The 16,738-nt window shown below is 39.3% G+C and overlaps 1 protein-coding gene across 5 annotated transcripts in view; it reads right to left on the reverse strand.

Annotated features, from left to right (window-relative positions):
• The window catches only part of LOC105393067 (ecdysone-induced protein 74EF), a 127,009-nt gene that overhangs the window by 18,782 nt on the left and 91,489 nt on the right, over positions 1-16,738 (reverse strand). For all 5 annotated transcript variants that reach the window (XM_038108351.2, XM_038108349.2, XM_038108347.2 and 2 more), the window contains one exon: positions 2,703-2,828. In XM_038108351.2, the coding sequence (XP_037964279.1) occupies positions 2,703-2,828 (126 nt within the window). The remainder of the gene's footprint in view (positions 1-2,702; positions 2,829-16,738) is intronic.

Here is a 16,738-nt window from a genome sequence, read left to right on the forward strand (position 1 = left end):
ATTGAATTCAATATTTTTGGGTCAATTTACCCTTTCTGACACGACATCTGTGCTAAATTGGTCAAATATTAAACTATTTATTCTTATGAAAGGGGTTGTAGGATAGGGGTAAGTAAATATGAATTATTATAGTAACATCCACTGAGTTATTCACATTAACAGTGGAATTTAATTAGAGTATCGGTGACAGACACCAGTGGAGAGAACCCTAGTCTAGAGTTTGCCGTCGCGGTGAGGAAATTTGCCAGTCAGATTAGTTTCTGTGTGTACTTATTTAAGGAAAAGGCGCTTCGTCACTCGAGGTCGAGGAGGCTCCTTTATAACACCCCAAAACATTGAGTATAATATCCCAAAGATCGTAATTTCCGCGTCCATGAAGCCCTGGCTTGAAACACAACTTGTTCAGAGGTTCAGTTAAAAATAAAACAAAATTATATCGATTGTGGAAGTTCACACTTCAACGCTGGCAACACAGGCACGCCATTACGCAAGTATTACGCAAGCCCGCGCGCGTGTGCGTGAGGCCCGGCGCGCCGTGCGTGTGTGCGTGCGCGGGGGGCGGGGGCGCGGGGGGAGGGCGGAGGGCACGGTAGTGACATTGGGCCGGATCAGCTGACGCCTATCGATTCCCAGGACCTACCTTCCTCACTTTCTCTATGTTACTGAGGTAGGTTTTTCATGAAATAGGATTCAAAGCTTGGATGTTTCCGGTGAGCCGAGAAAATATATTTTTACGCGCGAGGTTTTTGAGGTTTCAACGGATTCAGCTTCAGAAATGTAGCAAGATTTTTATATTTATTACCGTACAATACAGGTTTTTACAAAGGTAATTTTACTTGTTAGTTACAGGCAAAAGAACTTTTATTAATTACCCGCATCTTAAAGGGAACAAAAGGATTTAGAATTAAAAGTCATGTTTCTTTGTAGGTGTAAAGGAAAAGGCTTTCCGGAAAAGATATTTCCTGAGAAAAATCGCTACTGAGATCATTGTCTTTAGTTGGACTACGTACTTCTTTCACCTACTTTTAAAATTGAACCTACTTATTTTCGAATACGAATAAATGTGTATCGTTAAAATATTTGCGCATTAACGATATTGTTCTTCAAGGCAAGTGGAGCACTGTTAGGGTTTTTATGGGAGGTATTTTTATTGAGACCTGAATCAATTATTGGAAGATTGTTCAGGAAATTCAGGTCACCGGGTTAAGTTAGTTTTGAATGACATATGAACAATATTAGGTATAGTTTAAGTACTTTCTAGCGGCACAAGATATTTCGTTATATACTTACATTAAATTTATTGCTAACGAACCAAATGTAATGAAATGAATAACATACAGCCTGATTCACACTTCTGTATTAAGTATATGATATGATACAAAAGTATGAATCCGTAGCTTATTACGTTTTACGTTTTTTATATAGTTTTGCTTGAATGCATTTGCACATATTCTATCTTACGATTGGTTCCTCTTTTATTGATAGTTCTAAGTTATCCTTTTGTGAACTGTCTGTCTATATCTGATCGAAAACGGAGACTGGTGGGGTAACTTTATGACGAAAAACGAAGTCTCAGAACGCTGCTGAGCGAGCCACGTCTCTATATCGTTGTATTAAACATGCTGCTTGTACGACACCTCTCGTTCGTTCGTTTTCCGTCAGTATAGAGTAACCCCCCAGTCCTGAGCCAGACGGCGCGTGGATCAATAATGTTATCAGCGACACGCTGTCTTGTGATGTGGCGTGTTTCTTTGTGTACATGACGAGTTTTCAGTTTTATTATCTCCACGGAAGGAGCCTCTTCGAGTGACGTGTCACCTGTTTTTATATATAAGATCAGCACACCCTGGCCAAGAAGCGACAGAGTCTTATCTAACTGGCCAACCCTTTAAAGGTGAAATAGGTGGATAGCGCTAGTGTTGGTCACCGACACGCTTAGAATAAGATCCCTATGCTTAGCTCTTCGACAGTGTGGACACCATTAACTGACCAGCCAGTCAATAAAGACCAAGTTTCGGAAAACTGCTGCGCTAATCTATGTAGTTGCAGTTTTGTATCGATTGCATGACAAGTTATCAAAACTATTTCATCAAGCAAGAATAGAATAGTAAAGAGCAGCACATGGCTAGACTGTGTTAGCTATATCTATTCTTATTTACGTATAACTTCAATAGTAAACTATGCAAGAATAATCCTTAGGAATGGTGATTTATCCCTTCTTGTCTAGACGTAGGTTCGGAAAGGAGAATTTTCAAAGAAAACGGCGCTACATTACATCAAAGTTATGTAGCAATTTGTTTGATATATGTTTCTGTGTTAGACCTAGGCTTTTGTAGGCCTTATATGTAAGATACATAGTGTGTATCAAGGCTAGACTCTAGACATAGACAGCCTTATAGTCGAGAACTTTGGAAATCACGATAAGTATTTTCCGAACCCTTGGACCATATACTTTGTGATATTTGATACGTTTTTAAGCATATACCTTTTAGTTTCCTATAGATTCTGCCATAATCTGTTTTGATATCCTATTTCACTAAACTACTCAAACAAAATTCGCCATAGTTTTCCACGACCGTAGACGTATTAGATTAGATCCTTGAAGTATGTTACGGGCGACGGTAAGCGTACCTACCCGACTACCATCTCACGATCCTGCGTGGCGATTATCTGATTTATAATATGAGTATGACTATGCTTACCAGTATTAGGTGCGGTGTTATAGAGGTGGTGCCGCGCGGCGGGGGCGGGGGCCAGCAGCCCGTGCAGCAGCGCGCGGCCCAGCGACCCCCGCGCGCCCAGCGGCATGCCCGCCGGCTCGCCGTCCACTGCAACAAGGAGGATACATGTTAGAAGAGTTGAGAAGGAGGTCGCGTGTGAAAAAAGAAGAAAGTAAGTGCCCAGTCCTAACCTCCTCGCGCTATCCAGTGAGAAGAGGAGGATATATGATTGGAGACGTAAGGAGGTCGCATGTGAAAAAATAAAAAAGTAAGTGGCCAGTGCTAATTTCCTCGCCTTAGTCGAGGTTATAACGCAAAGAGGTAGCGGATCTGCAACAAGGAGGATATAGGACTGGAGACTACGTAAAGAGGTCGCATGTGAAAGAAGAAAATAAGTGGCAATTGTTATGAGGTTTAAGTTGAAGTATAACGCAAGGAGGTTGCATGTTACACAAGTTAGGTCAGGATGAAAGAAAGAGGTTGCTTAGCTAGACCTCCCGACAGTCCCGAGTCTTCGCTGAGTACTATTCAACAAGCATAAAGGTACTTATTTGGTGCACCATAGAGAAAAGAAACAAGTTCCTCTTTGAAGTTGGTAATTAGATTTTATAAAATTAGAAATACGAGTTAAAACAAGCATATAAAATTAACATTAGACCATTTATTTGTGTCGCAGACAGAGATATTTTATTGTTAACATGTATCTACTGTATATTTCATACAGATGTTCCAGACGAAAGGGTCTGAGCTTAACAAAACATACAATGTACAGAATAATACTGAAAATGTATCCCTTGGGCTGTATACACAGACTCAATACAGTAACTACACGGTTGATCCTTACTAAGTAAGGAATAAAGCTTGAAGTACAATGAAAGTGATTAAACTTCGTTTGGTCGGATATAATTCTTAGTAAAGCTACATAAAATCTGAATTATTGATCAGAGGTTATGCTCAAATAAATACATAAAACATTGAGCCAAAAGTTACTTATTTATAACAACAATTCGCCCGGTAGATTCTTGGAAGAAAACATTATGTACGTATAGAGTTATTTGTACACGAATAAATACGAACTAGAGAGGGAAATAAAATCAAGTTAATAAATCGAGTAAGAATCGAAAGATAAAAATAGTCAATCATAAATGCTAATTTGAACCCTAAAACGATAGTGCGACCTCAAGGTGGCAAACTCTCAGCTAAATTTGGAGCACCTCTTCAAAAGCTATAATAATACGAGTAATCAAACGAAAACGAGCCACGAAAGCCGTGTAGCGACCTCCGAACATCCCCCGAAGACATAAGCATCATAATTTATTCAGCGAACAAACTAAACAAAAAGCTACGAACATGGCTGCTGAAATATTCAACAAAGACGGGGTATCCTTCCATTATCCTAGGGCTTGTAATACAGCGTCCTGTAACTTCTAGCTCAGACTTCCGGCCGCTGACCTTGGGACCCCGCCCTCCGCCACCGTCCCCCCTCCACCCCCCTCTACCTGTTGTCTCCCGGTCTCCTCTTCTGTGCGCATGTTCTAGCTCAGATGCTGTTATATCGCTATTTTGAAAAATTACTGTGGATTTTTTAAATGTTTAAGCAGTATGGCAATGTATGTTGGATGTAGTTTTTCATAGCAATAACATAGAAAAAACAATGACCATAAAGGTTATAAAAATGATAACTTATTTCTGTTCGGATTAATTAAAATCAGTCAAATAATCCATTGTTAAGACTTCAAAAAACAAAAACTGGCGCTACCTACTACAAAAAACTGGCTTCAAGTTTTCTGCCCAAAACGTGGGAAAAGGAGAGGCTTATAGACATGGCCACCCCGAGGTGAGGGAGCTTTCCCTTTCAGCAGGACGGTCGAAATGTCTAGACGGAGTTTTGAACTCTTTACTGCCGTCACCAGCGGCGGCGGCAAGCTATGCAAATGTCCAAATACCCTTTCAGAACTGAACGGCATTGCACCGATTCACTCTTTCCTTTTCCCGTTTGATGACTGAGTTTGGTTGTGTTTTGTTTTGTCTTGTTCGGGTCGGCTTTTTGTAGTTTAGGCTCCGATACCATCGTCTGGTAGTTTCTGTAAAGTTTTTTATTAGTTTATTTTTAATGGTCACGGTATATGTGAAGAATAGTAAGTGTGTTCTTAATATTTTGAGTTAATTAGTTGTTTTGTACTCTATGTTTTTATTCTATATTCCTTTTTTTCTATATTTTTATTAGTAAATTTTTAATGGTCACGGTATACATGTATGTGAAGAATAGTAAGTGTGTTCTTAATTTTTAGAGTTAATCAGTTGTTTAGCACTGTGTTCGGTATGGTTCTAGTATTCAATTTCTGGTGCTTTTACCAATAATGGAGTTAACAGTTGGTCCTAAAAGCCTCGGGAGTGATGAGTATCGTCTTTTTGTGTCCAATCCTAAAAGTTACTCTTAGTACTTAGTAACCTCTCTGAATTCAGTGTAAGTGTTTGTGTGTGTGTGTGTGTGTGTGTGTGTGTGTGTGTGTAAAATGAAATGAATTGATTTCAGTCATCCCAGTCTTATTCCCCGGGTGCAATAGAAAATCTAGAAGCTTCCACTTATTTCCCGGATGGCTATTCGAGTGCCATCTGCATGCACACTTACTTATCAAAGTAAATGGTATATACAGGGTGGTGGTGCACTTCATAGCCATATTATTATTGAGCTTCGCATTGTTAGCATCAATGAAACACAGCTAATATAATAATACTTATGTATTTTAAAATCAAATATTGGTAAGTAATTTGAGTTGAACACTAAAAATTACTTAACTTATAGGTATCTTATTAATTAATTACTTAACTTATATTGAAAATATCAACAATTATCCAAAAAACATCTTAATCCAGAATCGCATGAAATTACTTAATGCTAATTTTTATAAAGAGATTGAAATTGCATTAATGCATCGTCCTGTATCGCGATGGTATTGCGTGAATAATTCATCAAAGCTGTGTCTATATATGTACGATTGTACGTCTGTGTCACTACTGGGTATTATACATGGGAGCCAGGGGGTCAGTCTATACTATATGACGAAATACCAAGTATCGGAGCGCTGCTGCGCGAGCCACGTCTCTCTATCTCCTTGTATTAAACATGCCCATTGCACGACAGCTCTCGTTCGCTCGTTTTTCGTTAGTATAGAGTAACCTTCCAGGCTAGTACGAGACGAGTGTAAGCCTTGCCAACGCGGAGTTTTAAGTGATTGGAATGTTTCAGGAAGTATATTCGTCCGAGGTGAAAGAATGGAAAATACTTAAAGTTTTCCAATTACTCTGAGTGGATTTACTCAATAACTTGTTCAGAAAATAATCAAGTTATAATATTATACAATAGTCGTATAGTATATGTACATATATGTATATGGTACTTGTATATACCTAGACCGCTATGTAGCCTAGCCTTCGACGTTTACTTCAAAAAATTCAGGCCAATCGATAATGTCGATTTTACTTCCGCTTTTAAACTACAACACATAGCTATTCATTAGACCTACTTAAACACATTGATGGAAACCTACTATATACAGACATAGAAATTACTTTTCACGACTAAGCTAATTTTCATTGCTGGAGAAGTTACTTCGAATTGGATTTTCTTTTCGTTTTGAGTTTTTCTAAATTATAAAAACTTTTTGTGAAAACTATCTAGATATTCTACTTCTTACTTTTACCATATTTTCTAAACGAAAGCTGTGTCGTGTATCATAAATTCATAATCTTACATATCAACTCTGCTCACTGAAAAATGTATCCAGACTGCAAGTAAAAAAATACGCTTTGAAGAACACACGGCAACATCGTAAAAGCTCGCTAAAAAGATTAAAACCTGAAGCATAGAAGCTGAAATCGTGAGAGACAATGTAATACAACTTTTGCTTTCAGCTTGAATATTAGCATAAGTTGCATAAGTTATGACAGGGGCGGGAGGCGGCGTGGGCGGGCGGCGCAGGTTGATGCACCCGCCCTCCCTGTGCAGACCGACTTTATTATTTCAACTGGAATACATAGCGCTGAAATACGCTACTACAGGGGTATAAAGAGTTCGTTGCCATCGAGGGTTCCGCACAGGATTGCCGCTGGGAGGTTCGGGGAGTTTATGATGTGTGGAGCTAATCTGTGGATCCTTTGTCTGCTCATATTGCATGTGGCAGTCACTCGCAGAGGCAAAGCTATTGACAAAGTCACACTTTATGCGGAATGTTGATTAATAAACAGAAGTAGGTATTTAATTTTCAACTGTGACTTCACGTTAAAAAGAAATATAAAACTTGTCAACAAAGTTTCAGTAAACAACTGTTAAAAAATAGTAACAGGTATTGGTTTTTTGGTCGGTCCGTAAACCAAACATTATATCATGGTAGGTAAAGTAGGCATTATATAGTATCTATATTATCTATGTAAGTAATAGATATTATATACAGAACCACGGAACAAAATATTATTCACGCTTATCAACTGCGTTTGCTTGGCTATGTAACGGGGTGAATTCATGTACTTACCCGTTATGTACGATGTTTCGGAATTAAGCTACGATGTAGTTTCTACTACAAACGGACAAGGTTCATTATTGCGTGGAGCTTCAGTTCAGTTGGCGAGTATAGATATACATACACACATACATATGTACAGTAAATATTAAGCAACATAAAGATGAGAGTCGGTACCAGGTTGATAGGTACTTCTACTAATCCGTATGGGTGATAAAAACTTGTACATAGAACATTTAAACAAACCCAGCAACTGTATTTTAGATTAAATTAATTTATTAGGGACTTTACCTAAACTAATAGTATTATGTATTAATTGTTACAAAACAAATATTTTGTCATAGTTTAGCGGTGAATGGATCGATGGATTACGCGTTTAGGAAAACCGCATACATAACGTCTCATGTACCTATTTCAAATACAAAGTTAATTATTCTTAATTTTATTTCAATGTCGACTTTTTTCGATAGCGATTTTTTATATATTGTTTTACAGTCGATAGGTACATTGTAAGTATTGTTATTGTCAGTAAAGTAGTTTGATTTCTACGAAAAGCGAAAAGCTTGATCCACAAACCCTATTTAGTGGATACCGTATCCGCGTCCAGAAATACTCTGCGAACTTTTGTCCAGCGACGAAAGCGTGAAAAGTTCAAGAAAGTAGGTTACGTACGATTATTCCTGCGCACAATATATTACGAGACGCGGTTGCGATATGTGACGGAGCGTAAATAGGTCGTCTACAATTTATTGTGGGTTTTCAGGAAATACTTTTTCGTATGATCGCTCACAACGACTAATGATGATTCGAGGAAAATTAGAAGCAGCTTTCAGGTTTTAATATTAGGTAGTATTCGGCTCAGGTTACAAATAGATGTACAGATTAGCAAATAAATAAATAAAATACCTCCTCACTCAATCAATGAACATGAATATTTTAGAATACATTTAATTTTAATTATAGCATCATAATTTGTTACATAAAAGGCATTATACTTTTTGATGTTTGTTCAACATTGTAGTTTCATGGAGCGGTGCGTTAATATGCACAAGTGCTACAGCTGTATTTAAAGTGACTTGTATGTCCCCGTTCGCTGTTGTATCTTCATTATCAATACATGATTCATTACCACTGTTTACTTTTCATGTGACACAAGTTCATTAACAAAATATGCAGACACATGCTTAACTTTCCTGTTTTCACGGTTGCTTCAATTATGTATACATTTATTTTATTATTTATGCCGACATTTGTGACATTTTTATTGTAAAATGGCAAGACCGGGGGCGATTCCAAGATGGCGGCGGTCGGAAAAGCGCCAGACACTTTCCCCGCGCGGGAAACGAAAGAAAGTCGTCGCCGGCGCTGCGAAATGGAAACCGGTGCGATTATACTTGATAACACGTCTATCTAGCTAGCTGCAGCCACGCTAATAACAGCTAACAGACTGCATTATATTATTATAATTAAAACGAAGCTGGCCGAATAGGATTTACTTTTTGAGGTTATCCTTGTTTGTATTATTTCAGACCTTTTTAAAGTTTATTTTTTTATTTATTTCGTTGGTAATTAGGTCGGTTGGGGTAAAATTCGTACGCACACTTAAGCTATTGCTAAATGCCACGGTACTTATTTCGTGTAGTAACCGCCAAAATAATTGTGTTACCCTGCCAAATATGGCGGCTGTGACGCAGGAGCTTAAGTTGCAATATGTAAATGCTCACATCACAGTGTCAGTTACATAATTTAAGCGGCTCTGCCTGAAATGAGTCAGAAATGGAGAGGCCACGCGTCAGACTGCAGAAAAAACACAAGTAAGAACTCCGCGAATACAAAAAAAATGCATTTGAATGGGAAAGGAAGTGGCCGGCGGACGCGTTTCCTCCTAGATACTTGCATCCTTTGCATTTACTTCCAGAATATTAACTGTCTGCATTAAATACTAAGTTTTTTTTAGAAATTGCTGTGATTTTCCTGTTGATCGCTGTTGGTATGTGACGGCGCTGTATCTGCTCGCAGGTCCGCAAGTGGGTCAGGCGCGAAGGGCGCGCGTGCGCCGCTTCCTACGCGCCACTACAGATGCAACTCTACGCCGATGTATACGTGTGTCCGGGTTTCTCAATACTCCGATTTATTCACTATATACTTTTGATAGATTTTCAGATATACTAGTATAGTTTTTCCTATCGCTTATCCACTTATTACCTAATCTATTATGGGTTTCACGAAACGGAAATGATCTACAGTGATAATCGGGTCACAGTCAACAAAGCCGTTTCGTAACCCTATCTTTTGTCTATTAGTCATGTCCTACAACAGCCGTGTTTTTACCCAACTTTCCGGAGCCTTGGGGACCGCATGTACACGACCTTTACGTTGTTTTGAGCTCCATAATTATATTGTATTGTTCATATTTCTAATACATAGAAGTCAAGATCCTTCCTATTTAGGTATGACTAGAGTAACTGTGATCAGTTACATTTATATGAATAATATACATATACAGGTAATATTGAGATATCGTTTGAGGAAGTATGAGTTACAATACAAAAGATAGGACCCGTTTAATAGGCACATTTTCTAGAAGGACTGAGTAATGGTTTAGTGTGAAAATACGTGCGTTATCGGACTCTCGGTTGTTTTGGCAAATGGCGCTGAAACCAACTTAATTGCCGGCGCTAGGTTAAAAAATACTTTTGTTAAAAAATAAGCCGAAGGTGACTGCGGTAGAGGTTGGTGTCTACGTGCCGTGAGCTTCGCTCAAATTCAGGGCCAATTTTTGTTTTGTAAACAACTACACAGCGAAATATTTACAGGAAAATTAAATTTTATACTCAAAAAAGTACTTTTTTCATATTAAAACCCTCCTCTAAGACTACGTAAGAACTAGACGAGTATGCACTCTATGGCAACGTGTTTATTTCTAGAACTGCAAATTAGGTCATTCGATAAATTTCATGCATGCAACATGTAGGTGCATAAGGACTCGCCACTTGACGTATGAACAAATACACAACAAAAGCGCCGAGCGAAATAGAAATAAACTTTTCCGCTACTTCGTAACATCTTGACTCGAGCCTGTAAAACCGCGCCTCGTAAAAAAATCTATGAATCACACAATCAAAATACGTTTTTATTTACGCGCCTCTATCGTTCACCGAGTATTGCATTAATTCGTGCCGGAGATAAGATGAGTACCTGATAACTGTAAGATTACGTTAGCCACAGTTAAGTATAGGAAACTGAGGAAATTAGGACAAGGATATCCGACGCTTGTTGTTTCCACTAGATATCTTACGTAGCGCGTGGAATATGACGCAAAACATTCTCGAGACATTTAACTGTTAAGGAGCCTCTAGTTGCTTCATCGGGCAATTATTATGAATTTATGGGGTTTTAGGTTATAAATATTGAAAATGAACGCGGCGCGTCATCGGCGGCCATATTGGTGCAGTAGCGCGCGAAAGTGAGATTTCACGAGCAGCACGGAGCGATGCATCGAGTCTCCCTTGACCTCGTTGCGCGCCGCCCGCGCCCCTCCCCCTGCCCCGCCGTCGCCCGCGCATACCGCCGCGCCACACTACACAAACACACTGCTACTGCCAAGTGCATGCGATCGTGTGTAGCTAAGCTATGCCTAGACACGTATGATGCAATTTTTTTGGTATTTTTTTTGCACGATTGTTTTTTAGGATTTAAAGCGATAGAGATATGATTTGACATGCTTCGGAAACTTAACGTTAAGTATATGACGTTAACACAGAACAAGAACACTCCTCCTGTTGGTTCCTCTTCGCTTTTTTACGTTTACAGGTTTTCACACGAACATCTCTACAGTATCTAGGAGCGGCCGCGCTGCGAGCGGGGCGGGGGACGGGGAGCAAGGAGTGCTATACGTTGGTCGCAGTACCCGCGGGTGACTAGAGAGACAAGTGTCGCAAAACCGGATCTATTTCGAAAGTATCACAATCGTGCACTGTAGTGACGAAGTGGGTGGAGCTTACGATTGAACTTTACATTGAATCTGGGCAACTGGAACTGTAGGAAATGTTTACCGAATGATCTAATCGGCCTGTTGTGATGTCAGCATCGCATAGCCTGAATACTACGGGAATACCGCTGAAAAATGCGGTGGAATCTGCGGTTCAAATTATGAACGCTGAAGTCCACCATACATCAGGTTTCTTTAAACGATATCGTCAATACGTTGAGCTTCATTGAACTGAACAGCTTTATAACAATGAAAAGCTTGGAACTGAAAAAGCGGCATATTTGCATCATACAACTACTATCGCTTATTGACACGCATTACCTCACACACGCGTAGTAAACACTACGGCCGCACTTGTACACCGCAGCGACTAGTGAGTGACACATTAAAAGTGTACCACATATTGTGCGGATCGCGACCTGGCGAGTGAGGTAACACCCGTGAGCTTATTCACGTCGTTTCGGTTACAAATAACGCAATAACCGGTTCCCGGCTCAACTTTTAAAGCTCTTCGATCGCCGAAGTGTTGATTGTTCGGCTGTGAACAAGTCGGGTTTTATTGGTCAATAAGTAGTCATGAACTGTAAGATGAGACGTTTTCAGTTACAGCTAGCCCATTTTGTTTAGTCCAAGTTCATCCTGGCATGTATACAATGTTAGTGTGACTAATAACAAAGCCGTGGAATCTGCGATGTTGTTTTGTTTTAACAACAGGCAGAGGAACTGGTGTCGTACGCAGGCAACGTCAACAATGCGAGCCGGAGAGCAGCGGTTGTCGCGTCCGCCATGTTTGTTTGTTTGCGTGTCGGCGGCGCGCGCGCAATGCTACCACAAACACCGGAATCCACCCGCTTCCGTCCCACCAGTAACTATAACCATTATGATTTCGGTTGTTTATTTCTGTTTCACAGATACTCGGTGGCATTGACATAGTTTTTGTTTCTTCAACCCGAAAATTAGATTACTATAGATATTTTTACGGCAGATAGTGTTATAGATAACTACTTTTTATTTTCCTTGTACTGTTGCGGCACGCGGGTTGCGTACGCGGCCCACTGTCACAAACAGGTTGGCCTTGCCACATCCGTGAATTTCGTAACATATAAAGGATCGACTCTAGAAATATATTTTGTAACATATCCCGTCTGTCACATGCTCAGGTTTATGTGTAGACTGTACGGCCTCAAACGTTTTTTGTCCGTAAGATATTTGCACACTTCATAAACAGCGATTCGTTGATTGCCAACTGAAATTTCGGGTATCCACTCAAAAGTCGTAACGAATTACGTATTACAAATACACTTTGTAAATATTTTTAATAAACTTTAGTCCGTATATTAAGGATTTTAGTCCGCCCTGATATTTCCGTCATGTGATGTTCACTGCCACGTATGTACTCGTATGTCGGCGCACCGGGCGGCGGCGGCGGCGGCGGGCGGGCGGCGCTTGGGCAACTCTCGTGACGCAACTCGGAGCGCACCTCGCCTCGCGGTTGCATTCGGAACACATTTCAAAACGCACCTTTCGAACTCTGTCCGCACTCAAACGCTTCCGAATTTATTTTTCTAGCCACGCAGATGATTTAAAAAAGGAACTTCCTCTTTCATATTTTTTATCAGATCGAGTTTCAAAAGTAAATAGCATAATCATTGATCATATCGAGAAGTAGGTTACACGCAAGGCGGCTAGTGTTAGCATGTTGTTTTATGCTGTATTTTTAAGCTCCTCCCGAAGCCAGACGGGGTCTAGCCAGAGGGAATACTTAATGTAGGTTTCTAGAAACGTACTGTTTCCTTACGCACGTGTAATTTCTTGAAGGCCTAAAGCTTCTATATAATAATATATAATATACATAATAAATATTCTATTTCCAAGCGGAATAACATAGTGAGTAAGTAGGTGGCAGTTTAAGCTAAATATCACGCCCTAGAGATACGTCTCGCATATTTAGGTTTTCATTTTCGTAAGCCTAGACATAATTCGCTGTTGAGGTACTAGGTGCGTTACTTATCTACCTACTAGGTACTCGTGTTTTAATACATTTTTTCGTACTTTATGTATGTTAGCCTGTCGTGTCCTAATTATATCAGTACTCACATATTTTATTGCTAAAGTACGGCTGTCTGTGTTTCTCCTATAGTGAGATTTGTGAAATTATAGTGTATTGGAATTTACTAATTTTTTGTATTAGTATCTCTATACATATACTATATAGGTACCATTCTGATATGTCATAGCAACAAAATCCTCATCAATGAGAACGGTGATTCCAAGTAAATACCAATACAAGCCCACGCATAAATAAGGGAATATTAAGTAGGTTTAACATAAATAAATGGTTTGGTTGACCGTCGGCCCGGGGCGGTACTAGCCGGGACTGAAGGGACGGTTATGTCACAATCCGATACACAGTACTAATTTGGATGTCATAAACAAATGTGTAACATCTTTGTTAAAGAAAACGAAAAAAGAAAACATTTTCGTGCAAAGTTCGGTTAACGTTTTGAAATTTCCTGAAATTCTTTTGGGATAAAGATTTCACAACATTCGACTTTAAATGTTTGTGTTTACTTAGGTTGTTAGTTATTGAGTAATGAGCTCAATACAGTCTGTGCGTAGGCGCAAATGAGCGGAAGTGTGACGTCACAGATATCTGTCTGTCTGACGCATGCCCGTCTAGACCAGCATGTCCCGGAAACTCTAATATGTAATTGAGCACCTACTTGAAACGTAGGTATGTTTTTCCCTAAATTCCAGATAAAAAACTAATAACCCGACATGTTTTAAAGACGTTAAACGATTACGGTGGTTGTAAGACGGTTGTTTGTGTACACGAACAAACGCAGAATACGCAATTCATAGAATTCGCAACAAAAAAACATCTGTACGTAATATTAGACAATAATACACAAAAAGACAAGTAACCGGGAACCGTTGCCTAAATACGGGCTGCAGTCGTAAATTTCGCAATAAAAACACATTGCAAAAAACCGCGAAAACCTTCCGCCATGCGTATTTTTATTTTTTTAATTTCACAAAAGGCAACGATTTACAGTTAAGTTTTTTATGGGGGTGTGTTGCCGCTACCGGAGGCAGGTAGGTTTTTTTACTGAACACTTTTAGAAATTGGGTTAAGCGTTTTTTGCCTGACAGATGAACCGAGCAAGGTGAACGGTGTATGGTTACGGAAATCTGTGGTTGTTTTTTGCTCTGTGACCCTATTAAGATTTTTTTCAGGTAAGTATTGATTTAGGGGTAAGCCGAGTGTTTTAGAAACTAGGGAAAAAGGTTAGGATACTTAAATGGCTTCTGGTTTATAAAAATATGGCTATTATTTTATTTTTAGTTAGTTAAGCTCTCTAGCATATTTTTTCCACATATAAATTTTGATACAATCTCCCAACTGTATGATATAGTACCAGCGAAACGAGTCTGTTAGTGTGTCGCGTTATGAAATGTGAGCCTTGCGCGGGAGGTGAAGGCCGGACATCCCCCCCCCGCGCCCCCCGCCCCCCGCGCCCCGCCGGCGCACGCGCAACCAAATGTTGCTATTTTTTCATAGACAATGCTATCATACTCTTTTTGGCAATAAAAAGAAATGTGACAGCATTTCACAGTTTATGCCATCATCTTGTTATTGTTTTAACTGGCATAGTAAACAGTCGTTTGTTTTGTAAGGAAGTAATAAAATAACTTTATAAAAGTCAGTCGGTCGAATGCGGCAATTTGGTACCTACATTGTTTTGTTTATTTATCTCTCCAATTCTAAAAACGGATGCGTTCGCGTCATTTGGAATACTAAAACTGCACCGAAAAAAACAATGTTCTGTCATACCGAATTTAGATTAGTATTTCTATCTTTATCGCACTGATCTTGACACCGATGGGAGACAGGGACGGATGGTGTGCAGGAAGCTGTCAAAAAAAAACAACCCTTCTACACCCTTTCGGGACATTTTATTGTTTGCATCGATTTTAAAACAGCATATCTAAGGGGCATTTCTGTATTGAGCTTTAAGACTTAAGAATTAAAGTCGAAGGTCAGCGCGGTCAGTCTTTATTGGTTATATCCAATTTAAATAATACTATTTGTTTTTTAAACTCGAAATAGAATATCTGTGGAACAGGTAGCGGCCAGTATCTACAGATTATAAAGCTGTTGTCACTGTGATTTAATTAACTCGGTCTCTTTGTTTACGGATGAAGCGCTCTTAATCCAATTGAATAAAGACTAATGTTGGCACACATTCACAGGAGCGAGGGCCAACGATAGTGAACCTCAGATAGATTATAATAGTGACGTGTGAGTGTGACATTAGTCCGATGAAAATAATTTTATGCAAATAGTTGAACGACCATTGACCTTATAGTCTGCGTGCTTCTAAATTTATTAACAGGAGTGTTGAGGAAATAAAATTTAAGTTTTTATTTTTAAATTGATAGTTCGTTTGTAAGTTTTCTTTAGCCTAGGCTAGCCACAAGACTGGTTAAATGATATGAAATAAAGAAAGTACATTTAATATTACTTTTATATCATACAGATACACTCCCAATTTCCATAGGTGCCATATTATAAATGTAGAATAACTTTATACCACCTGCATTAAAGTTTTTGTTGAACTTCGCAACCTCTTGGATGTTCCCACACAACCTACATTGAATCAGGAAATAATACCCTTTTGGCAGCTGTCATAAGTTACGTATGAAACTGTCTTCCCGGAGAAATGTAGGTATAAAGTGTGGGTTACCTGCGCCGGCGCAGGTCGGAAGTGAAAGGTGCGTAAAAAATCTCAATATTTATTCGCCCTCATCGAAGCACAGGATGTCAAGCGACCACGTGATCGGGTTAAATTTAGAAATTTATCATAAAATAAAAAAGTAATCTTTCCTGACAGGCCATTTAGTCTCGCTTCGGTCAACAGAGTGTATTATTAAGTTGGTAATGAATATATTTGATGCTTATTATAATCCGAAACTTGCTCAATAATACTCAATATGTCAAGTTATAGTTGCGCGGGCGCATACCCGTAAAAATACTAAAATAACTAATTTTCAATAAATTCCTGTAATAGAGACCAATACTTAATTAAATTTGTCAGAGTTCCTCCAACACGTCTACTATACTCCTTATAAGATCTCTACACATGTAAAACACAATTACGACAAAGTCCTGACCGGCACGACAATACCTAACCTTTTAGAAGCTAAGCGTGGAAACGCGACACTCTGTTTATCGAAGTGTCCATACACGGAACTGCTGCGGTCACTCACCCCGGCTCCTCGGAACGGGAGCGCTGCATCAGCACAGCCCATAATGCAATCATATCAAAGCAGTCCATATACATTTTTGCATACGCAAACTCTTTTCTCTGTCAATGCACTTGAACCGTGTCACTACGTGTTTTATTCAATAAGTTTAATTAAAACAGTTGAATTGGCAACATTTCTTCCGGTAGTTGACATTATCTGCAGGTACTAAAGGTTTCGATAACTGAATGAAGGACAAC

This window comes from Plutella xylostella, chromosome 15 (assembly GCF_932276165.1).
Source record: "Plutella xylostella chromosome 15, ilPluXylo3.1, whole genome shotgun sequence".
NCBI lineage: Eukaryota > Metazoa > Arthropoda > Insecta > Lepidoptera > Plutellidae > Plutella > Plutella xylostella.